The 25,322-nt window shown below is 44.8% G+C and overlaps 1 protein-coding gene and 1 long non-coding RNA gene across 6 annotated transcripts in view; one reads left to right on the top strand and one right to left on the bottom strand.

The window, feature by feature from the left end:
• The window catches only part of LOC141494792 (uncharacterized), an 8,413-nt gene extending 5,443 nt beyond the window's left edge, over positions 1-2,970 (bottom strand). Inside the window, exon 1 of one of the 3 annotated variants that reach the window (XR_012470561.1) lies at positions 737-2,970. This is a non-coding gene — a long non-coding RNA (uncharacterized LOC141494792). The remainder of the gene's footprint in view (positions 1-736) is intronic. The other 2 variants (XR_012470559.1, XR_012470558.1) reach the window with 2 other exon arrangements.
• Positions 2,386-25,322, top strand: LOC141494767 (shootin-1-like). 3 transcript variants are annotated; one of them, XM_074195972.1, is made up of 17 exons: positions 2,541-2,553; positions 2,683-2,749; positions 5,346-5,560; positions 5,735-5,835; positions 6,399-6,447; positions 7,140-7,234; positions 8,820-8,931; positions 9,276-9,373; positions 10,565-10,646; positions 10,814-10,908; positions 11,234-11,380; positions 12,407-12,500; positions 13,602-13,722; positions 13,939-13,985; positions 14,878-14,996; positions 16,776-16,826; positions 18,057-25,322. In XM_074195972.1, the coding sequence occupies exons 3-17, from the start codon at positions 5,557-5,559 to the stop codon at positions 18,525-18,527; spliced, it is 1,686 nt and encodes a 561-aa protein (XP_074052073.1). In that variant the 5' UTR covers positions 2,541-2,553; positions 2,683-2,749; positions 5,346-5,556; the 3' UTR covers positions 18,528-25,322. The 3 variants fall into 3 exon arrangements, with proteins under 3 accessions (XP_074052066.1, XP_074052073.1, XP_074052081.1); XM_074195965.1 differs by lacking the exon at positions 5,346-5,560 and having other exon boundaries at positions 2,386-2,553; XM_074195980.1 differs by lacking the exons at positions 2,541-2,553; positions 5,346-5,560; positions 5,735-5,835 and having other exon boundaries at positions 2,697-2,749.

The raw sequence follows: 25,322 nt of genomic DNA, 5'->3' as shown, positions 1-25,322 counted from the left end.
AATGAGAGAAAAGAGAATCAATAAAAATATTTCTTTAATTTTAAAAAGGGCAATGACAATTTCCATTCATACTGTTCTCATCATTATGTGGCTACAGATGGAATGAAGGGTAGACCCCAGGAAGAACTTCCTACTCATGACCCTGAAGGCATTTAAAGTAACCTTCTCTGGAGGACAGAAGCGAATCTCACCTGGCTGAGAAGTTTGTCATCCCATCCCAGAGGAGCCAACCCAGAGACCTGGAAAAGCTCAATTAGTTAGGATAAGCTGACAAGACGTTTTGAAGAGAGAAGATTCTACCCACTTACTTGAAACAATAACAGAAGACCCAGAATGCAATCACAATAAATTAATAGATATTAAACTAATTGTAAGGATTCCTCTAAGTCCTGATCCCTTTTTGAGGTGAGAAGCATTCTCTGAATCGAGAATTCATTTACTGAAGAAGCAATATAGTCAAACCTTTCAGAACTAAGCCCTGGACCAATTTCAGGAGTTCCTGAAATGAAAGAGATGGAATGAGCAGCCTATGGAAGAGAATCCTGCAGCAGGAGGAGGAGGTAGAGGGGTCTCCCCTTCAAAACTACCAGGCTGTTGGGAGGAGAGAGACCAGGAGAAAACACCTTTTCTAGCAGACCACATAGATAAATTCTCCAGACAGACATGGATGGAGAGAGAATCATTCTTTATTTTTTCTTCTTTGTTTTTGCATGGCAATGGGGTTAAAGTGACTTACCCACAGTCACAAGGTTAGGTAATCATTAAGCTTCTGAGGCCAGATTTGAATTCAGGTCTTCCTAACTCCAGGGCCAGTGCTCTATCCACTGCACCACCTAGATGTTCCCTGAGAGACCATCATTCTAAGAAGGAAGCAGCTGTGATCCCTGGCAGTAGAGAAAAGAGTCTGAGCATCAAGTTAGAAAAACCCCTCCTGGCAGAGACCCTACATGCAAAGGGATCTGGGTGAGGACCGGATGAAGAGAAAATACTAAGTATCAGAAAGTTTGAGATGTTTGGAACTGCATATATTCTTCACTACTGTTGTACATTTAAATTTTGAATTTGAAATCTATCCTTCCTTCGGAAGCTGTGTGTTTCTGGGAAAGTACAACCCAGATTTGGGGGGGGGAACAGTTATATAACTAATATTCTTGCTATATTATTTGATCAAATTACTTTAATAAGAGCTAATTATGCCTGCTGGTTGCTCATAAGAAAGCAATTGGTGCTTGGAAATTCAAGTTATAGGTAACCTACAGTCCTAGACCAGAGGTGGGGAACATCTGGCTTTCAGGCCAGGCCTACAAAATCATTTGTTTTGGTGCTGCCATAGCAACCACAGGCAGGACTTGAAATTCAATAAATGTAGGATTTTTAGGGGTAAATTAATTAAATGTTTGACCAAATATAGCAGGCTAATTTTTAAGTTGATAATTTTGTACAGCCCAAAAGGTTCCCCTCCCCAGCTCTAGAACCTCAGGTAGGAGTCAATCTCTGGGCCTCCAACACTTGAGTATGAATGCAGGTTGGGAAACAGCTCCCAGAGGAAGTTCTATGCATCCCCAAAATGGTGTAGGGAGGGATGGACTAGAAGACCCTAAGATTTCTTCTAATATTTTGGGACTCAATGATTCAACTGGCCTCGTTTATTAGTTCAATTCAAATCAAAATAAGTGCAACCTGCCAGTCCTGGCAGGATAACTATTGGAGAAACTAGTAAGGATAGAGCCCTATCTTCTGGCAGTTTTCAGTTTCTTTGAGATAACAGAGTCATACCTAAAAAAAAGAGAAGATAATCATCTTGGGATATTAGTCTCTGATTGGTAAGATTGCTTGGAAGAAACTAAGTCTGGGGAAATTAGGGTAGTCTGCCTGGAGCAAAATTGGACTTCTAAGTGAGTGGGTTAGGGTTAGGGTAGGATTTGAAGGGGCAGAGAAGAAAAGAGAAAGTGGGGAAAAGCATATACATATTAAGAAAGAGTGTTTAGAGGCAGCTAGGTGATGCAGTCGATAGAGCCCTGGTCCTGGAGTCAGAAGGACCAGAGGTCAAATCTGGTCTCAGATACTTAATAATTACCAAGCTGTGTGACCATGGGCAAGCCACTTAACCCCCAATGCCTTGCAAAAACAAAAACAAAAAAAGAATTAGAGGAAGAAGATCCTGAGCTCCTCTGATCCTGTCTTCTTTCATAGTTTAGAAAGAATGGCTGAAAAGGTCAGAGATTTCATAGACACAGGCAGCCCAAAGACCATCTCATTCACCCTCCCTCATTTTACAGATGATCAAAGAGAGATATAGTGAGAAGCCTAAGTCACATGAGGATCGAGTTCTTTAGAACCAGTCCTTTTAGGGTATCAGTATTGTGGACTTTGTCCTATAGACAGCAGGAATTTGAAGAAAAAAGTTGAAGCTAGTGGGGTGGAAATAGAACGAGTCCACCCCTGCCCACAGACTTTTTGTTCCTCCTTCCACCCCAACACACAACCATATACACACAGAAAAACCCCAAGCTACACAACCTTATCACTTCTTCCCCTAGATACAGATTAGAGGTGAGAATTCTAGGGTTGTGTGGATTATCAGGGTTTTAATGGACCAAACATTGGGGTGACAGGCAGGGAAGAAGGCGGGGAGAGAGTCAGAGGAAAAACTTACCCAAAGATCACTTCTGCTTTCTCCAGGCTGCAGAGCTCCAAAGCATGGAAGGTTGTGGTGAGGAGCAGGAGGAGAGTCTTGGAGTCCTAGAAGGTAAGTGACTGCCCCCCCTTCCCACCTAGTCACTGGGCACAAGGAGGGGAGATGAAGAAACCCTTATAGGAGGCAGAAGGGGTAAAGGGAAAAATCTTATCTTTCAACCACAACAAAAAATAGATCCAAAAACAGAAATGCATACACACACACACACACACACACACACACACACACACACACTCACTCAGATGGGCAAAAAGAAACACACACAGCAGAGAAAGACACAGTGATATATATATATGTATGTATATATACAGAATGAGACAACACAGAAGCTCAGCACCCCAAAGACAGCCACACAAATGTGTAGACACACCAGGGTTCAGAAACGTGGAGGCAATGAGACAACAAATCGTGGACCAATTCATTGACACCTGGGCCTCAAACCTATATGGTCTCTGACACTTGATCCTATGACATGGATTCTTCCTGAGAGACCAGGGATCATCGTTGGTCAGAGAGCTAGCCTTGGAGTCAGGAAGACAAGGGACACATTGCTAGTTCTGCCACATTATTCAGCCCCTGAGGGGGACCTCAAGGCAAGCCTCTGAATGCTCAACTTCAAAGAAGTCATTAATCTGTATTGATAAATTGAGTTCCCTTCACCAATATAGTCCTATGTCAAAACCAAAACAATGTCCCTTGAACTTTACTCTAGCCTCTGTCTTTTCAACTCTGTCTCTCTCTGTCCCTGTCTCCCCCATCTCTCTGTGGGTCTCCATCTCTCTTTCTGTGTCTGCCTCTCCCCCTCCTTCCCCTCCCCCTCTCCCTCCTCCCATCCCCCCCTTCTCCCTCTCAGTTTGAATTGACTCCATCCATACCCATTGACTTAAACAAGTAACAGCATCTAAATCAGAGAAATCATGACAAGACACTTCCTTTTTCTTTCCCCATTTTCCCTAGGGTCTTAGCTTGGTTGCAGCATCTGCTATGAATTCTGTCTTCCCTTGCACATAGGAACCAAGACATTAGAACCCTCCTGCCCCAGCCTTGGGAGAAGCCACTCCAGCTGGGGTTTTTTTGTTTTGTTTTGTCTTTTTAGTTTTTTGCAAGGCAGCAGGGTTTAAGTGGCTTGCCCAAGGCCACACAGCTAGGTAATTATTAAGCATCTGAGGTTGGATTTGAACTCAGGTCCTCCTGACTCCAGGGCCGGTGCTCTAGCCACTGCGCCACCTAGCCGCCCCTCCAGCTGGGTTTCGAGTTAATTTGCAATCTACCATCTAGTTGTGACTGGGAAGAGAGAAAAGGAGGAGTCCCAAAGTATATTCCCAACTAGGATGGTAGGAGACTTACCATGGAGGAGGAAGAACCTTTGGCTAGATGCCAACTGAAATAACATTGGTCAAGGATTGTATGGCACCAGGTGGGAAGATTTTTTGCTTCAAAAAAGGCAAACCTGGGGGTGGCTAGGTGGTGCAGTGGATAGAGCACCGGTCCTGGGGTCAGGAGTACCTGAGTTCAAATATGACCTCAGACACTTAATAATTACCTAGCTGTGTGGCCTTGGGCAAGCCACTTAACCCCACTGCCTTGAAAAAAAACAACTAAAAAAAGGCAAACCTGAACCTGTCCCTCTTCCTCCACTCTACCCCACCCCCACCCCCCAAAATCTCTCCTTTCTGTTCTAAAACTCACCTTTTCAATTGACTTCTCTAATTTAGATAGTTACATCTGTTTAAACCAATGGGTATTTGTGGTTGAGTCTACTGCATTTCTGTTATAATCAAATTGGGCTTGGTACAAAAAGAGGAGATAATGGGATCCTACCCTGAGAGAAATCAAACTCAGACTGGGGAAACTTCCTACCAGTATATCCCGACCCTGGTGTGCATGGATTTGTTCAGTGCCACTAGTTCTGTTCTTGCTTCTGGTGTCTGTGCTGTCTTTCCCCTCAGCATCTATGTTAGACAGGAGTTGGATGCCTGTCATCAGATCAAAGACTCCTTGACTTTCTTATCTCCTGTCATTCATATGCCTTCTACCACCATCTCTTCCTTCACCATTATCTGATGTAACGATCACCTGCACTGGTGATGCCATCCTATTGCCCCCTCTGTCATCCCCACTTTATTACTTATTTTCAATCTTTCCATATCTATTTATTCATTCTTTATTTGCTATAAACAGGTCCATGGCTCTCCCATTGATCCTTTCCTATCCTCAAAACTATCATTCTATATCTCTTCTGCCCTTGTAGCCATTTTCTGTTTATCCATTATATACTTTGCTTGTACATATTTCTTTTTGTCTCCCCCTTTAGACTGCAAACTAAGATTGAAGGCAGGGACTGTCTTTTGTCTTCTTTTGAATTTTCAGGATTTAGTACTAGGCCTGGAGATGCTATTAAAATGTTAACTGATTGATTAAGAACAGGGCCAGCGTCTCCTCCATCTTCCATCACACCAAGGACTCCCCGAGGATGAGGGTTGCCTTCTCTTTCTGATCAGGAGTATTTGAGTATTTGTATACTTCCCATCAGACTTTACCCCCACTCAGTCCTGACTCCAAATCACAGGATAATAATAATGACATTTCTATAACCCTTTAAAGCTGACATGTAGATAAGGGCCACATTTTTATGCCCATTTCACAGACAAAGAAGCTAAATGCCCATATTCAGCAAGACCAGAGTCAGAACTGGCCTCCAAATCCACTGAACGCATTAGTAACCCCCACTCTATACCCCAGTGCTTCATGGATATGGAGCTATGAGCACCTAGAGCAGAAAGAAGCTTTTCAAGGAAGTCTTCGCTGAAGGCGCTGGCTCAGCCCGCTTCTGTAACAGAAGGGACCAGACGATTCTAATGGGTGAGGGCAGAGATTCCCCAAGATCAAGTTTCTCTGAAAGCTTAGAAGGGGTAACTGCTTACCTCTGGTGGGATGGGTACAATAGATAAAGAAGAGTCCTCAGGGACAGGCCCCAGGAGGAAGGCCATAAGGGGGAGGTTCTGAGTTAGGGCCCCACGGACCTGTATTCTCCAGCGCTTCTTGAAGACATTGGTGATGCCAGGAAAAGCAGCTATGTGTCTTCCCTCTCTGAGGAAGCCAGCACGTCGGAAGCAGAGGAAGAGGAGGAAGACGAGGTATAGACATACCTACTAAACTCTCTCCCAGAATCCCCAATTCCATCTCATTCCTCCCTAAACCAGTTGGTCCAAAATCCGTAGGTTATCCTATGGAGACAGATGGGAATGATCCTGAATAGCAGGCCTGAAAACTGTGTCTCTACCTTCCTAATGGAGAGCGTGACTTTTTGAGTAAATGGTCCAAATAACCAAAAGATTATAGATTTCAAGCTGGAAGAGAACTTAGAGGTGATTTAGACTAACACCTTCATTTCATAATTGGAAAACTGAGACCAGAGAGATTCAATGACTTGTCCAAGGTCACACAACTTGAACGTATACCAGAGAGAGAAAGAGAGAGAGAGAGAGAGAGAGAGAGAGAGAGAGAGAGAGAGAGAGAGAGAGAGAGATCACCAAGATGGTAAGGGAACTGGAGATCATATCGATGGGGGTCATCTGAAGGGATCATGAGCTCAATGAGAGGGACAGACTATGATCCTTTCTAGAAAGCTGACCACAGAGCCCCAGGAGCCCAGAGTGGGCCATGCCAATGTCAGGTCTCTCCCTTTGTCCCATTTCAGCAAGAAGCCTGGGAACAGGACCAGAAGAAACTGATGGAGTTAGAAGAAGGTAAGTCCTTCCCTAAACATTTCCCCTTCTGCCCTCCCTGGAAAAAAATAAGAAGGCAGACAAAGACCACCAGCATGTAGGGGGAAAATCGAGCCAAACTGGAAGGACTAGATTGGCTAAGTCATTAGAGCTAATGAGGCCTGTTGTGATCCTACTGGCCTTTGTGGTCCACCAAGCATTTCTCTAATGTCCACCATCATCAGAGAGTTCTCCTGAGAGTATGGATGGCAGTTAGGGGGACATCTCCAAAGCCTATCCAAAGAGGTGACTGCATTTTGGAGAGGATCCACACTCTCAGAGACCCTGGCTTCATCAGGGGCACTGGGACCAGCTGTCCTGGCCATGTCCTCTATCTCAATTTGTCTTAGGTATAGACCAGAGTTTAGAGTAAAATCTGAGACAAGTCAGAGCCTGGGACCAAAGGCCCCAAAAGAGAACAGAGGAGTTACACACAAGGAGTAAGTCTCAGGTCATGATCAGGACTCAAGCTAGGGGAAGCCCAAGACTACCGAGACAGAGCCCCAAACCAGGATAAAAGCCTAAACTATGTAGAAGGAGACTGAACTGAGTGGTCAGTGGGTTAGTTTATGGAAATCTACCCCAGAGAGGCTGGCCCCTGGAGGGTCTCAATCTAACTCAGTGAGAGGATCCCAAGCAGAGTCTAAAGCACTCCCTCACTGCCCCTTCCCCAGCCTCTCAGGCCCTGCTGGCTGAGCTATCTATCCTGGAGGCTGAATGCCAGATCGAGAGGACCTGCAGAGAACAGGCTGAAGTCTACGCTGCTCAGGTGAGTAAGGCTCTCCTCCTCTCCACCTCCCCAGCCTCCCTCCACATGTGGTCACTTGTCTCAGGAAAGGGTCATTCAACGTTCCACCATCTTTCTTCCTCCTATCATTATTTACTTCAAATCCCTGCAATCCCCTCAGTGAGAGGTAGTGGTGAGGGTGCTGGACATGGAGTCAGAAAACCTGGATTCAAATCCTTCCAGGATTTGAACCTTCTCTCTCAGCCTCAGGTTCCTCATCTGCAAAATGGAGGCTACCATAGCCCTGCCTCCCAGAGTTGTGAGAATCCAATGAGATCCTATTTATAAAAAGCTTGACAACCTCAAAGCCCTGCGTGATAAAATCTATTATTATCATCCCCATGTGGGTCTTCATTCCATTGCCACAGATCTCAGCTGCTCTAGATTTTTGCAGGAGGTTTCATGAGTTTCCATGGTTTAAAAAAAAAACAGTTGGTAGTCAACCTTCTAGAAGTGATTTCTTCTCATGTACTGGGCTGGTCCTCACATGAGAGACATACAGAGACATTTATGGGAAAGTCACAGAGACAGAGAACAAAGAAAGGTAGAGGTAGAGACAGAGACAGAGAGAGAGAGAGAGTATAGACTAGATAGGGAGATGATAGAAGATTAGAGAAAGAAGAAAAAATAGATAGAAATGTCTAAATACACTTATGGATATGCATAGATGCATGTGTATGCTTATTTTTTCTTGTACACACCTTGTTTTTTGCACATTGTCTCCTATCAGAATGTGAGTATCTGGAGGAGAGATTGTCTTTGTCTTTCTTTTTATCCCCAACACAGTAGTTGATTAATAATTGCTTATTAGTTAATGGCCTGCTTGACCTTCACAACCACCTTGTGAAGCAGGAGTCACTTTTCTCTCCATTGTAAAGAAACTGAGGCTGAGGGAAGCTAAATGAGCAGCCCAGGGTCACATACCTAGTAAGTATCTGAAGGAAGGTTTGAAACCATTCAAGTCCAAAGGAATGGCAGGAGATCATCTCTCTATGTGAGGATTTTTTTTAGGTTTTTTTGCAAGGCAATGGGGTTAAGTGGCTTGCCCAAGGCCACACAGCTAGGTCATTATTAAGTGTCTGAGGTCGGATTTGAACTCAGGTCCTCCTGACTCCAGGGCCGGTGCTCTATCCACTGCGCCACCTAGCCGCCCCTACGTGAGGATTTTTAATCTCATACAGCCACCCAGTCAGAAGACCAGGGTTCAGATCTTGATAGGCCACTTACTATTATAAGACATCATCGCACCTTTCTCAGACTCGGTTTCCTGAACCCTAAAATGGGGTAACAATATTTACATTGTCTACATCATAGTATTTTGTGAGAATCTAGTAAGAAAAAATAGTAAAAATTGCTGAAGGGGAGGCTAGGTGGTGCAATGAATAGAGCACCGGCCCTGGAGTCAGGAGGACCTGAGTTCAAATCGGGCCTCAGACACTTAATAATGACCTAGCTGTGTGGCCCTGGGCAAGTCATTTAACCCCACTGCGTGAAGGGCCTCAGTGAGCCAGCCTCTTCTACTTTAGCACCTTCCTCTCCCTGCATCCTTGTTCTACCTTCCCTCCAGGTGAGCCAGGAGAATAAGGAGCTGAAGAGACTAAGTGTTGCCTTTCTTTCCAACCTGGGTCCTGAGCCCAGCATCACCCTGGAGCAGGGTGCAGAACAGCAGCACATCAGAGGTAAGAAAAGAGGCAACCTGGGGCAAGGCTGCCCCAGTTCAATCAGGCCCTCCCCTGACCCAGTTAGAGTTTCCTCACTCTTAAATAGGAGGTAGGCTTGGAGAAGTTAGGTTGACCTGCCCTCTCCTTCCCCTGGGATCCAAGGAGTTCAGTCAGGATTAGCCCCTGTCCCCAGTGGGCAAAAAGCATCCTGGGCCAGGGATGTCAGGGTCTCAGGGAGCCCAAGCAGGTAGCAGAGAGCTGTCCGGTGTCAGACTGGCTCAAAGGGATGGCTACCAAGATCGCTTCCCCGCCTCCACGTCTGTGGTCTTTCCCCAAGCTGAGCTGCCCCTTTTCTTCTCAAGATCTGGAGTCTCAGGTGGCCGACCTCCTTCAAGAGAAGAAGGAACTAAACCTTCAGGTGCGAGAGCTCAGGAGGAAGCTGAAGGAGCAGGAAGAGCAGGTAAGAGTGCTGGGGGCCGCCCCTGCCCCAATTCCTTCTCCCTCTGCCTCAGTTCCTTCTTTCCCTATTGTTTCCCCTCCCTTTGCCCTCTCTCTATCCCCCAAACACTTCCTCTTTCCTTTTTCTTGGGTTCCCCCCTCCCAGAATGGGGGCTTGAGGCAATACCAGAGGCAACAAAGTGAGTAAGAAGAAAGGGAAATGAAAGACCACCTTTTAGGGAGAGGAGAGATGGAGGAGGGAGAGGGAGAGGGAGAGGAGGAAAAAGAGAAGGAAAAGCAGGAGTGGCAAAAGGAGGAGGAGGAGGAGGAGGAAGAGGAGGAGGAGGAGGAGGAAGAGGAGGAGGAGGAGGAAGAGGAGGAGGAGGAGGAGGAGGAGGAGGAGGAGGAAGAGGAGGAGGAGGAGGAGGAGGCGGCGGCGGCAGCAGAGACAGAAAAGCATTGAACTACCAGACCTCTAAACTCCCCTCCCTCTCCCTTTCTCACAAGACCCACAGCAGAGGGTGCGGCTGAATGTGGACCCGTGGAAATGAGGGCTGAAGTGTTTCCCCTCACTTGCCCCTCCCTGTTTGGAGGAATGAGAAAGCTATTGAGGGGAGAACTGGGGAAGGACTGAGCAGATCTGCTTGGAGGGAGGGGGGCAGGGCAGAGAGGATGTTCTACAAAAATCCTAAAGAAGACGGAAAGAGAAAGATACGCAGAAATGGGGTCCCCACCCCAGCACCCCTGGGTCTCTGTATCCTTGATCAGCTGACGTCTGGGATCCCTTCCAGCTCTAAAGCTTGGGAAGATCCCAAGAGCTAAGGAAGTAGGGCCTGTCTGCCTATGTCCTTGCTTTTCTGTCTCTGAGTCCCCCTTCGGAGGGAGGGCGGGCATCCTGAGCCCATCCCTTTGCACTTCCTACCACATCTATCTTCCTCTATATTCTGTATCTGGTTCTCTCGGCCTCCATCCCTCTGCTGACTCAGGACAGGCTCCCTCTGAGTCCGTGGATGTGTATCTCTGTCCGGGTGGTCCACAATTGTCCGGCTCTTTGACCTTGACACCCCAGGTGTGTCTGAGGCTTCTTCCCTCTCCCTGTATTTGTCTTTCGTTCTGTTCTCTTGCCTTTGTACATCAGTCCCTGACTGGTTGGGTAACGGTCTGGCTGATGGTGGATGTCCGAGGTTTCCTGTCCCTCACCTTGCCTCCACAGATGCAGAAGGAGCGCCTGGAGTGGAGCTCCCTGCAGATGTCCATGGGACAGTCTCAAAGAGCCCTGGCGAAACTGAAGCGGGGTGAGTGAGGAGTGATGGGGTGGCGAAGGCACACAGCCATCTACCCAGCAACAGCATGGGTCAGTTGTTGGGATCACCATACGGGCTTCCCCATTTCCAGCCTCCCCTTGCCCAGACTGCCAGATGGCCCTTTCCCTCACGCCCCTTCCCCCTACCCTCCCTCCCAGTGTCCCACCTCGTCCTGCAGGAGTGTGGAGAAGCTTTGCAGCAGCTTCACCTGGAACAAGACCTGCGCCAGCAAGCAGAGATCTTTGCCCATAAGGTACCATCTTGGCCCTTTCCCACGGCTGTGAGCATAGAACTTTAGGATCCTGCAATTAGGATCTATAAAGGACCTAATAGGCACCAAAGCACTCTACTAGGCCAAGAGGAAAACAGCCCTGCTCTTGAGGAGCTTCCATCCTGGGGAGGGGGAAGATGATATGTACACCCAGATGGAGATATCGAGCCAGTTTGAGAACTGGATCCTCTGAACTCATTTTTCACTCATAGTGTCCCCATATCCCAGCTCCCAGGGAGCAGCCCAGTGGGTACTGTTTCCTGTCTTCTCACAGCCTCCCTTTCTTTCCCCATCCCACCCATTCCAGATGTTGGTAGAGAAGAAGGAGGCCCACCGACAGAGTGCCATCCTCCTGCAGAACCATGCCCCCAACAGCCAGCTGAGTGCAGCCCTAGAGGAGGTGGCTGCCCTGAGCAGAGCCCTAGAGGAGGCAAAGTGTCAACATAGGGAGCAGGTGAGATGGAGAAAGGCCTGGGGGCAGTGGGAAGGGCATCAGGATGGCCAGGGTCCCAGGAGACCTGGGGCCAGGTCTGCAAGTAGAGTGCAATCTGTAGGAAGATGGCAGGAAAAGATTCAGACATCCATGGCCCCTGACCAATAACCCAAGATTCATGGATTTATGGGATTAGGAGCTAGAGTATTGTAGCAGAAATGAGCCTCCTATTCAATCTTACAAGCATTAATTAGACACCTACTGTATACTTTGTGCCTAAATGACACAAAAATAAAAATGCTTAAGAAACCTCTGCCCTCAAGTAACTCATGTCCTGATAGAGAAACAACAGGAGAAAAATGGAGAGCTATGGAGAAACATATATTAATAACAGTAATAACTATATAGTACCTAACATGTGCCAGACATCGTGATAATCACTTTACAATTATTATCTCATGTGATGCTCAAAACAATTTTGATAAGTCAGTATTATTATGGGCTCCATTTTACAGATCAGGAAACTGAGTCAAACAAGTTAAATGACTCACCCATGAACTGGGGCCATATTAAGGAGGAAGGTCCTCCAAAAATCATAATAGTTGGTGTTTACATATGCCTTTACACATTTCATCTCAATTTAGATGCCTTTTCCTTCTCTACCTCATTTTTCAGATGAGGAAACCAAGTGAAGTGACTTGCCCAGGGTCACACAGCTAGAAAGTGTCTGAGGCCAGATTTGAACTCAGCTCTGACTCCAGACTTCCTACCTACTGAGTCACCTAGATGCACCTGTGTGACCTTGGACAAGTCATAGCATCTGTGGGCCTCAGTTTCTTCATCTATAAAATTGAGGAGTTGGAGATATTCTTGAAGGTCCTTTCCAGCTTCCATTCTGCCCAGGCCTCTTCCTGCTTGCTCTTCTACTATCCTGTTCTAGAACACTAGATTCCAATCTCCCCAGCAAGGCTGTAACCTCTCCGATTAAGTCTAGCAAACAAACAAACAAACAAACCAATCACTTATTTTTGTTCTGCTAACCACTAGGTGGTATCCTGGGAAGGGTGCCAGGAGGAAGTGGCATGCCTCAAGATGCAACTGAAGGAGGCAGAAGAGAAGGCGTCCCAGCTGGAGGCCTTGGGTACCTTCTCCTTGGACACCCATTGTGATGCCCCCCTGACATCCCCTGCCCTCATTGCTACCCCACGCACACATACACTTCCATAGTCCTTGCCTGTTGGGAGCCCCTGGTCTGGAAAAAATAGAGATATAGCAGGATGTTGCTAGAAGGCTGGGGTGTAGGGGGAGAAGTGTTTCCCACTGTGATAGTGAATCGAAGGCTTTTAGGAGGCAGTGGCCTGGAGCTGTGAAGACCTCCCTCCTCTTCTCAAGTTACCAGGACTTAAAGGAAAGTTATTAACATAGTGAGGTAGAAACTTGGGTTCAAATCCTGATCTCATATACTCTACTAGCTCTGTATGCCTCAGTTTCCTCATCTGTAAAAAATGAGGATAATAATATCTCTTACCACTTAGGGTTGTTGTGAGATTCAAGCAAGATAATATTTCTAAAACCCTTGAGGCAACTTCTGGCATGTAGTGGGCATTATATAAATTTTAGTTATTATTATTATTATTATTATGCTTGAGAAAAATCACTCTCTGGGCCAGTTTCCTAATCTATAAAATGAGTGTATCAGCTTAATCTCTAAGGTCTTCCCCAACACTAGATTATACAAACATATATATATATATATATATATATGTATGTATATATACATATATAGTTTCATTATCTTCATGTCCTTAACTTTTTTCTTACTTGCATATCTCATTTTTGTTAGACTTGTCTAAGTCTGAATAAAGCATGTTGAAGTCCTTAATGATTATTTACTTACTAACAGTGAATTAATCGATCCTGTTTACTACCTCAAAAGTTAAAGAAATTTGAGATTTTGAGTTAAAGAGGTTATCAGTCATTGGATAATAGGTTTAGGGATGGAAGAGATTGTTATACAACTTCATTTAAACTAATGCTTGAAGAGGTCAAGTGACTTGTTTGTGATTACCCTGAGATAGAGTCAGGATTTAAAATTAAACTTCTGACCCTAAATCCAGTGATCTCTGCACAGCATCCAGGTGGTCTAAGACACTCATCTGGGGACTCTGGCAGTGATGGCAATTTCAGGTGAAGAGACTTAGAGTTCATTCATCTTCCTGCTTTTCCCCACCTTCATCTACAGTCTCTGCCCTGGAGGAGAGGGTGAAGAGGGCTGAAACCCCAACCCAGGGACCAGAGGCTCTGCCTCCAGCTCCCCCACCCCCACCACCCCCACTGCCTCCACCCCCTGCTCCTACAGCAGAGTAAGTATCCCCCATTCTCCCCATTTAACCCACCCTGCTGACCTGAAATGGCCCAGAAGGTGATGAAAGGAGCAGGTCCTGAGATAGAAGGGAGCGGAGGGAGACTATGTATTGTGATAGGGGAAGGAGAGAGCAGGGATGGGAGACTGAGGAGGGTAGAAGGAAGAAGAGATGCTGGCTGTGACTCCAAGGGTCCCTCTTTCTCACCATCTCTAGTCCTCTTCAAGTCATCCGGCTGAGGCGAAACCTGAATTCACAACCAGGTCAGTGAGCTGTATGGAAAGTTAACTTTGCATGGGGTGACTGGGTGGCAAAGGAGAGCTGGGGTCAACAACGGGGAACACTTTAAAAATGAATGTTAGGGCAGCTAGGTGGCATAGTGAATAAAGCACTGGCCCTGGAGTCAGGAGTACCTGAGTTCAAATCCGGTCTCAGACACTTAATAATTACCTAGCTGTGTGGCCTTGGGCAAGCCACTTAACCCCGTTTGCCTTGCAAAAATCTAAAAAAAAAAAAAAAAAATGAATGTTAAAAAGAGTCGTTCTATGTGTTAACAAAATTCTACTGAGCCAGTCTCTAACCTGGGAATATCGACATAGAGCAGGCCAGAGACAGGGTGCCCGTAATCATGTAGCAGTTTAATGAATTAGCTTCATCATAGAGAATAAAGGAAGTCTCCTAATAACAAGTGATGAGAATTCCACAACTTGCCGCAGTAAAGGCAAAGATTATACAGAAGTTCACAAATGCAGGATAATACAAGCATTAACAGTTCTTGGGGAACAATTCTTCTCAAGTCTTGGGGGTCTTATTATTTTGCTTGGGTATAGGACAAGGTTATACAGTTTTCAATTCACTTCACACAGCATAGTGAGGCATTGTACAAGTTTATTAATTACTTCAGACTGCTTTGTGATTCCCAAGCCAGAGTCGGATAGAAACTAAATAATTATCAAATTATTAAACACATCATATTGATAAACATAATATCCCCTTCTAACATATGTAATTGGAAAAAAATACTAATTTTTTTAAGTGAAGGACAAGAAGGCTGTTGGGGGGAGATGGGAAGGGGAAGAAGGGTCAAGTACAATAGAGCTGGAATCTCTTCCTGTGGATCTCTGCCCCCTCTCTAATATCCGTTGCCCCTGCCAGCCCTGGTAGCAGCCCCCTCCCTGGAAGAAAAGAAGGCAAAAGCAGTACAGGAAATGATGGACAGGATTCGTCAAGGAGTTGTGCTGAGACCAGCTGCCAGACAGAAGAACCCCGGTCAGGTACCGCTCCCTAAGAAACCTGACCTCCTCCCCCTCCCCACCTAAAGGAGTTGGGCCCAGCTTTAGCAGTGGGAGATTGATGGAGGTGAGGGCAGTAGCTCTGTTCAGGCACTGACCAAATCACAGCCTCTCTGGGCCTCTGTTTAGTCTTCAGTAAATTGGACTCCATTCAAGAGACAGGGATTGATCTCTGGTCTGAGGTCAAGAAGACTCAGGTTCAACTCCAACCTCAGATACTTACTAGCTCTGTGACCCTAGGCCAGACATTTTAACCTCTGCTTGCCTCAGTTTCCTCATCTGCAAAATAGGAATCCTAATAGCACTGACTTCACAGAATTGTTGTGAGACTCCAATGAGATCATATTTGAAAAGTGCTGACACAGAATCTGGCACGTCACAGGAGTTATATTAGCTATTCTCATCACTCTGTAAGCTTCCTTGAAACCAGGATTCTACAAGAAAGGGAAGAGTGTGGCCTGGAATGATCAGGACAGTGTCCAGGAGGAGGCACGAAATGCTGCTTCTTGTTCTTTGTATCTTTCTACCACTACTTAGAGTAAATTCTTCATTTTGGTGTGGGGGACGGGGTGGGGAGAAGGGGGGGGATTGGATAGCAAATTCAGCAAGTTTTTCTTAAGTTCCCCATGGGGATGGGAAGTCAAAAAAAAAAAACCAATGGTTCCTCTCCTTACTGATAAAGGCGCACCAAGTAACTAGAAGACAGAGAGGGTCACCGACTAGGGGAATCCATAAAGGCGTCGTGCCAGAGGGGCTCCATTGCTCAGCTTTGTGGGAAGATGAGAATTCTGAAAGATGAGGAGGGAGACTCATGTATACAAATTCTGGGAGGTGGGAGATAAAACATCAAGCTCAGTAAGTCACCAGGCATCCGGTTTATGTGGACCTTAGAATGAGGGAAGAAGGGGTCACCCAACTCTAATCAATTCCAAAGTCAGGGAAGGGCCCAGAGAAGGGATAAAGAAATCCGTCTGCCCTTTCAAGACAAAGAGGCTTAGGACTGTTCAGATTGAGATACAGATGTTTTTGTCTGTTTGTTTCTTTCAACCTGAGGAAAGGTTTGAAATAACAGATATAAAGATAAAATGAATGAATGGATGGATGAAAAAACATTTGGTATATCCAAGACATTGAGAATACAGATACAAAGAGATAGCCCTTGCCCTCAAAGAGCTTACATTCTAATAAGCTAACATCTATAAGGGAGTGGCAGCCAGGGAAGGGGGTTTGGGGCTTTGGATTATGAAGTCACAAGGATGGCAGAACCACAGGGTCATTGGTTGACATGACTTTTCCAGGAATGGTAGAATTGATGGGTTGCTGAAAAAGGTGGATAGAAGCAAGATGGTGGAGACTCTCAAATGCTAGGCTGAGAGATTTGTGTTTTATTGTAGAGGCAAAATTATTGAGTATTGAAACTTTAAGAAGGTGATTTGGCCAACTCTGACGAGTCTGTCCTCATTTTGGGGTAGGGAAAGAATGGAAGCAGGGAGACCACTTCGGAGGAGAGTAAGAATTGATAAGGGCCAGTACTAAGGAAAGAATTTCCAGAGTTGAGAATAAGAATTCTAGGGGACCCCATGGAAGTGTGAATGAGGGAAAGAGATAAGTCAAAGATGATTCTGAAATGGAAATCTTAGATAGCTAAGAGGATGGCATCTCGTCCATAGAGATACACAGAAAGTTTTCTATTAAGAGTTTGTCACAGAAAGCTACATGATAAGCATTATTCCATCTGTGTCCTCCTCTTTTTATTCCCAGGACCAAAGCAAGCGTAAAAGTGCTGCAATAACTGAGCTACAGAGTATTCTGGTAAGAGACATAAAATTATGGGCAGCTAGGTGGCGCAGTGGATAGGGCACCAGCCCTGGAGTCAGAAGTACCTGGGTTCAAATCCGGTCTCAAACACGTAATGATTAGCTAGCTGTGTGGCCTTGGGCAAGCCACTTTTAACCCCATTTGCCCTTCAAAACCCTAAAAAAAAAAAAAAGAGACATAAAATTGGGGGGGCAAGGAGGGAAATGAGGGAGGAGAAGGGGAAATCTGATCCTCCTTGGCACAAGATGTTGGAAAGCCAAGGCAGTGAACATCCAATCTGAACCAAAATCCTCTAGTCAAGGATCAAAAGGGCTGCAAAACTCACTGGAAGCCTAATGTAAGAGACTAATAGCAAACCAAACCTTGAGGAGGGCCTTACAGAATCCAAAGGGCATGGGGCGTGCAGCGTTAATGGTGAGGTTTCAGGTACAGTGACAGGGTAGTGAGAGAATTGTTTGGGGGGATTCCTTCCCAGTCATATGACCTGTAGGTAGGACCAGACCTATTAGCCAGTTCAAACTGGGTCATGGAGGCTATTTCCCCTTCAACCTTCCTGTTCTCTAATACAACCTCCACCCTTGTTCAATTGACTGCCCCATGAAGCCAGGAGTCTTAGGAGCATTGTGTCTGATTCTGGGCATCATCTTTGGGCAAGGCCTTAATAAACTGTTCCGAGGAAAGTGTCTAGGATGATAAGGGAACAAAGAATTATCACGGAAGGAAATGGAAATGGGAATGTTTATTCTGGAGAGGAATGGGCATATGTCCTAGCTATCTTCAAGGATGTAAATGAAGAATGATATTTCTTTTGCTTGGCCTAAGGACATAACTAGGAGTAATGGATGGAGAGTGCCTAGAAGCAGATTTTAATTTAATCCAAAAAAATGTGTAAAGATTAGAGCTCTCCACCATAGGAGGTAGTGAGCTCACCATCACCAGAGGACCTCAAGAAGAGACCATATAACATCTTTTGGGGATAAATTGACAGGATCCTTGCAGGGTATAGTCAGGTCAGACTAGATACCCACTGAAATCCCTTGCCCTTCTGAGATTCCCTTTTCTAGAATGTTTAAGAAACAGGAGATGGACTGGTGCTGCCTGCATCTTCTGGTTCCAGGCAGAGTCTAATAACTCTGGCTACCGCTGCCTTCCCTTGTTCCCCTCCCCATTCCTTGTGAATGGAGGGTGAGGGAAGGATCTCTTAAGGGTCACTCCATTCCCCAGGCTTCCAAATCCCGGCCCCTACACAGAGGCAGCAGGAGAAAAAAGAGCAACCGGAAGATCCCTGATGGCCAACTGATAGCCATCCTGCAGAGAAGGCGCCAGCTGGTTGACACCCCTTCAGCAGGGCAGCAGGACTGCACGGCATCAGGGGGCAGAGGTGACCATAGGGCTGAGGCCCAAGGATCCAAGAGCCAGGGCCAATGTGAAGACTGGAGACCCAGGGACAGAATCGATGAGAGGAACAAGGCTGGGGTCACTCCAAGAGGCCTTCCTAGAGTAGGTCAAGTGACTCTTTTGTCTGAATTAAGAAGCCAACAGGTAACCGAATGTTGCTTCGACAAGAAGCCACAGGAATGCCCACCAGAGTCAGCAAAGGTAGATCAAGCCTCCATTCCCCAAGCCCAGGTCAGCTTGAAAACCCCAGCTCCATCAAAGGCATCTGTCCTTTGGGGCCAGTCAGAGGACCTGTGAAAAAAAAATCATGTTTCCTCCCCTAACTTCCTCACCTGACCAGGGAGAATGTGGCACAAGGAGCAGGAGTGCCTCCAACTTGCTGGGGAAGGAGAGAGATGGTGAAGAGTGATGAGGAAAGGATGTATACTTCAAAACTAGTAGCCCTAACTGTTGCAGGATGGATCGAAGGGTTAAGGAAACTCTGCTCGGGCTACAGCTGCCCCTCCCCTAGGAAGCCCAGAGGTTAAAGTTCCCCCATCCCAAACACACCCCACCCTGGAAAAAGATAGGGCATCCGTCAGAGCTAAACATTTGGATTCAGGAGCAATGCGGAGGGGAATGTTTCTCTCAAAGACCTGGGAGAAGGGGATCTGGAGGACCAAAATTCTACCCACCTTCAAACTCATTTCCTCATCCTAATTTCTACAGACCTTGTCATTAAAGTTGATGCTGAAAAAACCAAGAAACCGGATTGAGTCATTTTTCTCCTTGCCAGAAAACAAAGACCCAGATTTTGAATGTCCCAATCCCCTGCCCTCCTCCACTCAAGGGTGAACTCTGCTAAGGTCAAGGAATTGACCTATCAATGGTGAGAAAAATAGCTGATAAACCATAAAATTGTCAGGAAATGGAAGCAATGACTGTGACAGATTACAAACTTGGAGGTGCGATGTTATTGGTATTATTAGCAATCCTCACTGGTAAGCATTGACCGTTATTGTCCCAGAACTCTACAATTAAGGACTATGAGTGTTAGAAAATGTCAGTAGCCTTCTTGTCCATTCTGTGCACAAAAGGAATCCCCGCCCCTACACAGGGGCCTCCCATATATAGCAAAGGGGTGGTCCTACCTGTAGGCCCCTGAAGTCAATCAACCAAAAAGTCCCTGCCCTCAAAGAGCTTACATTCTACCAGCAAAGCTACACACAAATAAAGACAAAATATATATGAGTCACAGAATTTGAAGGTTGGAAGGGATCTTACTGGCCATCTAGCTCAAATCTAAGTAGGAATACCTGATAAGTGGTTACTCCACATCTACTGTTGGTTCGACTCAGTTCTATGTACAAAGCGCTGTGCTAGAGGCTGAGAATACACAGACAAAATGGAATACTGCTTGCCTCCAAGAAGCTTACATTCTACTCTATTTCATATCCTTGGTCTTGGTAGGGTCTTGGTAGAAAGAAGGCCAACATAATAGGAACAAAGAATTCCAATGGAAACATCAGCAACGTCCAAGGATCAGCTTCAAACTTGACCTTGACAAAAAAAAAGAGCTTAGAGAAGGCCCAGTGGATGAATAGGGGTATAGAATACAGAAAATCAAGCTTTGGGGATATGTTCATTTTGTCCAACAAATTTTTCCTTCTTTGTTATAAAGGATTATTCTCTGGGACAGGAAACATACACTGGGACATGTAGGTGATGCTAAAATATTTTTATAAGAATTAATTTTTTTTAAATATGGTTAACAAAGGCTAAAAACTGTAATAAAAAAGCCCGGATAGAGAACTTGAGGACCAGGGTTCTCTCCCATAACTCTTCTATATGACATTGGATATATACTCCCTGAGCCACAGATTTATTCTCTCACCATTGAAAGTTGGAGTTTGAACTATGTGGAACAATGAGGCGAAGATGACTCAAGTTACAGGACTGGAGTTCAAATACCCTCTGATCCTGACTTCCTATGTCACCTTGGGCAAATCTCTTCATCTCCTCTGGGCCTTGATTTTTCTCAGCATCAGAGAGGGTTGGCTTTGAATGGTCTCTGAGGACCTTGGGGAAACTCCCTGCAGCTGTGATCTCGAAGAGCCCTTCTGGATGTGACATTCTGTGATTATTTGCTTCTGACACTTTGTGCTCTCAAATTCCTCCCAATTCTATTTCAGTTCTAACCTTTAGGACTGGAAAAGTTAAAGCGCTGTGCGCTTAGGTGGATTTAAATCTGCATGTATGGTCACAGACAAAAAGTGAATTTGGTAGGTGGGTACTAGTGGAGTAGCCAGAGATTCTTCCTGGGCCCTGCACTGTTGGCTAGTTTTCCCAGTCTGAATAAAGCCTTCTAGTCCAATCTTCTAAGCTGTCCAGACCTTCTTGAATCCTGATAGCTCTCTATTATATGAATGCCCCTCTCACTTTTCTATCACCTGCAAATTGGATGAGCCTCTCCTCCAGGCCTTTTTAAAAATCACATTAAACATTCATAATAATTCAATTCATTTTGTCCTCCTAAATGGAGCACAGTCCTCCAGTCTTGCCTCTGATACATTTAGGATGCATTACTCCAAATTGCGTGACCCTGTCTGTCTCTAAGACCGGAAATTGAAAAACAGGGAATGAACTACCATAGATAGAGAGTCTTTCCTCATACTCATAAAAACATTGAAATCACAAATCCAGGCTCTATCCCTGTCCTTGAAAGGGCCTGGCACCCCTAATTTTGTGGAGTCACTTCTCATGGGAGTTAGGAATGGCACTTTTTTCCAAGAGATGCCCAGAGGCAAAAGAGAGAGGGTCAGTTCTAAAGGGCTTTGAGATCCTCAAAGAAAGGGCAGACACAGCTAGTATGGCCATCATTCTCTGGCCTTGGTCTCTCCTCTATAGCCACAAGGCTGGAGGAGGTCCAATAATCTGGATTGACAATGAGAAGGGATTGAGGTAAGGGGCTTCTCCACACACCCCACCAAGTTCCTGCTGCTTCCCACATAAAACCTGGTCACTAGAGGTCACACCATGCCCAGAAATATTCCAGGATGGGAGAGGTCATCCTTCTCACCCCAGCCACTGACAAGCAATGTAGATTAGTGGTGAGCATCCTCCGTCTGGGGTCTGACGACCTGGATTCAAATTCTATCTACTTACTCTTTTTTTGCAACCTTAGGTTATTTAACCATCCTGGGTCTCAGTTTCCTGATGTGTAAAATGAGAGTGTTAGACCGGATGGTCCTTAGGTCCATTCTTGTTCCAGATCTTTCATTCAGGGAAGCACAAGAGTCAACTTTGAAATCTGGAGGTCTCTCTTGATTCTTTCCTTTTCTCCAGAGCATTTCCTTACCTCTAATGCCTTCAATTCTGGCTATGTCCAAAGAAAAGAAGGTAGCAGAGATAGGACAAAAAGGCTCAAATACATAGGTGGGGGTAACAAGATGGGTTGAGTCAGATGGAGAAGGGGAGGACAGAAGGGGGGACTGGAAAGGAGAAGGGAAGTTAACCTGAGAAGGACTATCTTGGATCAGAGGTGTGGCTCATGACAGCCAAGTATTAAATTTTCAATGTGAACATTTTCATTTCAGAAATTCTGCAAATGCTATATATCTGGGCTTGGTTTATTGTTTTGATGATTGTCTAGACCTTAAAAAGTTATGAGGGGCGGCAGCTAGGTGGCGTAGTGGATAAAGCACCAGCCCTGGAGTCAGGAGTATCTGAGTTCAAATCCAGCCTCAGACACTTAATAATGACCTAGCTGTGTGGCCTTTGGGCAAGCCACTTAACCCCATTTGCCTTGCAAAAACCTAAAGAAAAAAGTTATGGAGGTCCAGAGGAAAAATATCTGAATGTATACTATGTTCACTTTTTAAAAACTTCTCATGATTTTCCTTCCTATTTCATGATTTTCTTTCTTTCCCTTTGGTCCTAATTCCTCTTACACAAAATGACTCAATATGTAAATATGTCAAACAGAAATGCACTTCGTCAACTTTTACCAGATTGCTCACCACCAAAGGGAGGGGGACAGGAAAGGAGGGTGGTATAAAAATGTGGAACTTACGAATTCTCAAATGGAAGAATGTTGAAAAACCACCATACCAATGCAACTGGAAAGATACAATGAAATATCAATTTTAAAAATTTATGCAGAAAATGTTAATAACACGAGTTAAATTTTTAAATTGTCATGAATATTTTTCCCAGAGAGCTAATTATTCAACTTTCACCCAAACACCATTCTCTTGCACCATAGAATATCAGAGGGATCTTGGAGAATAGACTAACAGAGCAAGAAGAGATCTTAGAATACAGCATGTCTGAAATGGAAGGGGATTTAGAATCCAGAATGTCAAAGTTTAGGAGGTCCTAATACCTCCATTTTACATATGAAGAAAATTGAGGTTCAAAGAAAATAACCTCAGATTCAACAAAATTAGAGGCTGAAGCAAGGTTTTTTGGCTCCCAGTTTGATCGCCTTTCAACCCTATCTGAGTGGATATCTTGGCTTCTCCAGGCTGGTCTGACTGCAACATCCCCTTTAGAGTATTGGCTCCAACGTCACTATGGCTCAAATTTCTGGTCCAGCAGACATTCCTGGGCAACTGGAACTGAGGAGAAAGGGAACAAGATAGAAAGAAACACTCCCCCCCACCACTCACCCCCATACTTTTTGGAGACAGGGCAAAAAAAAAAAAGAGAGAAGAGGAAGATGTCCTTTCCAGTTTGCTCACCAGCTGGGTGTATCCCTCAGCTCTGGAAAGAGACAATCCCAACTGACCAGTTTTAACCCCACAGCCAATCAAATGAGACTACTCCCATACACATAATAGGAGCACAGAGGACTCAGGGTGCTGCCACATAAGGCAACCTGAGAACCCTGAAGACACAGGACCCAGAGGGAAGAAGTTACACTTGGAAGAGAGGTGGATGTCAATCCAGTCATATCCAGGAGAAATAGTCTAATAGGGATGGTCACCCAGGTTCAGCCCTAAGACATTTGGGCCTCTCTCTTACTCTGACATTTACTATTGGTATAAGCTGTGGTGAATATCTTGACTTCTCTGTGGCTCAAGTTTCATCATTTATAAAAAGAAAGCATTAGAGAGAATGGCCTTTGAGGTCCTTTCCAGATCTAGAACTAGTCTTATATTTAATAAGATTAAACTCTTTACCTTGGTTCAAAGTATCGACAACCATCCATGCCAGGTGGGGAAGGGGAGAGATGGAGAGAGATCTGAGAGGCTTAGTGGACTGCAAACTCAATGTGACTCAACAATGGGAGATGACAAAAAAAAGACTAAAGCAATCTTGAGTTACATTGTGGGTTCCAGTCTGAGGGGACATATCTGCTGTCCTCTACCCTCAGGACCCCATTTGGTACAATGTGCTTATCAATGGACTTTGATAACATAAATAGTATCCAGAGAGCAGGATCCTTTGATCAAAGCATGATCAAAGAATGGCAAAAGGTCTTCAGTTCTTGTCATATACACCAATAGAAAACAATCCTCAGTAGTGGAGGATAGAATGTTGGTTGTGGAGTTTGGCTCAAAACCTGTCTTCAGACAAGACATCTAACCCATTTGCCTCAATTTGCTCATGTTTATTTGTTGTTTTTACCTTTCTATCTCCAGTGCTGAGGATGGCATCTGGCACCCAGTAGGTGCCTAATAAATGCTGATTGACTTGACTTAGGGCCAAACAAATCAAATCCTGCCTCAAGTACCCTCTAGTTGTGTTGCTCTGGGCAAGTCATTTAATTTCTCAGCCTCAGTTTCTTCATCTGTAAAATGGGGATGATCATATCATTTATTCCAAAAGGCTGGTTTGAAGATCAAATGGGATAATCTATTTGTAAAATACTTTGCAAACCTTTAAAGACCAATACAGAAATGTGACCTATTGTGCTTAATTTTGAAGAAGAGTACGGGTGAAGAAGGCACGGTGTCAGGTATGTCATAAAAAGGGGGACTAGATTGGTTTTGTTTGGTCCCAAGTCAAGAAATATTTATTAATGATCCAGACACTGGAGATTCAAAGAAAGCCAAATGGAGCCCACCCAGCAGAAGGTGGCACCACGTTACTCCCTGGGCAAGTTGCTTCACCCTGTTTGCCTCAGTTTCCTCATCACTAAAATGAACTGGAGAAGAAAACAGTCAAGTACTCTGGTATCTCTGCCAAATGGGTTGGACACTACTAAAAAGACTGAACCACAATATATATGAAAGACTATTCAAATAACTTGACCTGTCCAATAAAAGAATGGATGTTTCTGTAGATAGTGAGCTTCCCATTCCTTGGAAGTGTTCAAAAAATACTCAATGAATCATACTAGTAATATTGATATTACTATTAACATATCTTATAGTATAATAACTGCTCACACTTACATAACACTTTTTAAGAGTTGCAAAATGCGTTACAAGCACTGCATTTGAAACTTTACAACTTCACAAGAGAGGTGCTATAATTATGTTTAACTTCATAACTCTATTTGGAAACCAACTCATTCCTTCCGAAGCCCAAGTTGAAGAAGACAACTGTCTTTCTCAATTCAGCAGCTTGCAAAGGAAAGCTGGATATCTTTCTTTAAAAGAACATTGACCCCTCCTTATACTCAATCTTGCTGAGAGGAGACTATAATAGAGACATCATATAAAGAAGCAGTCAAAAATTCATGGAAAACTCCAAAGGCTAAATGCTTGGAGCATAATAAATGGGCCCTTAATAAATGTTCGTGATTGATTTTTTACAAATGAGTAAAACAAACATCAGAGATTAAACTAGGGTCACACAGCAAGTGTCCAGAACAGAATCTGAACCCTGGGCTTCCTGATTCCACGTTCAACAATTTATCTTCTCTAGGCTACCAGTTAAAGCACTTTCCCTACATTATCTCAACAGGGGTCATCCCCATCAACCCTGTTTGCAAGTACCATGATTAACTACATTTTATAGCAAAGAAATTGGATATTTCCCTTGGCTGTCCCTGCTATGCTTCCAAATGCTCTCCCTCCTCTCCATTCCCTGACTTCCTTCAAGTCCCAGTTGAAATCCCACCTTTTACAAAAATCCCTCTTAATGTTAGTGCCTTCTATCAAT

This window comes from Macrotis lagotis, chromosome 1 (genome assembly GCF_037893015.1).
Source record: "Macrotis lagotis isolate mMagLag1 chromosome 1, bilby.v1.9.chrom.fasta, whole genome shotgun sequence".
Classification (NCBI taxonomy): domain Eukaryota; kingdom Metazoa; phylum Chordata; class Mammalia; order Peramelemorphia; family Peramelidae; genus Macrotis; species Macrotis lagotis.
Note: the sequence above shows the minus strand (reverse complement) of the source record. Positions and strands in the feature narration are given on the sequence as shown.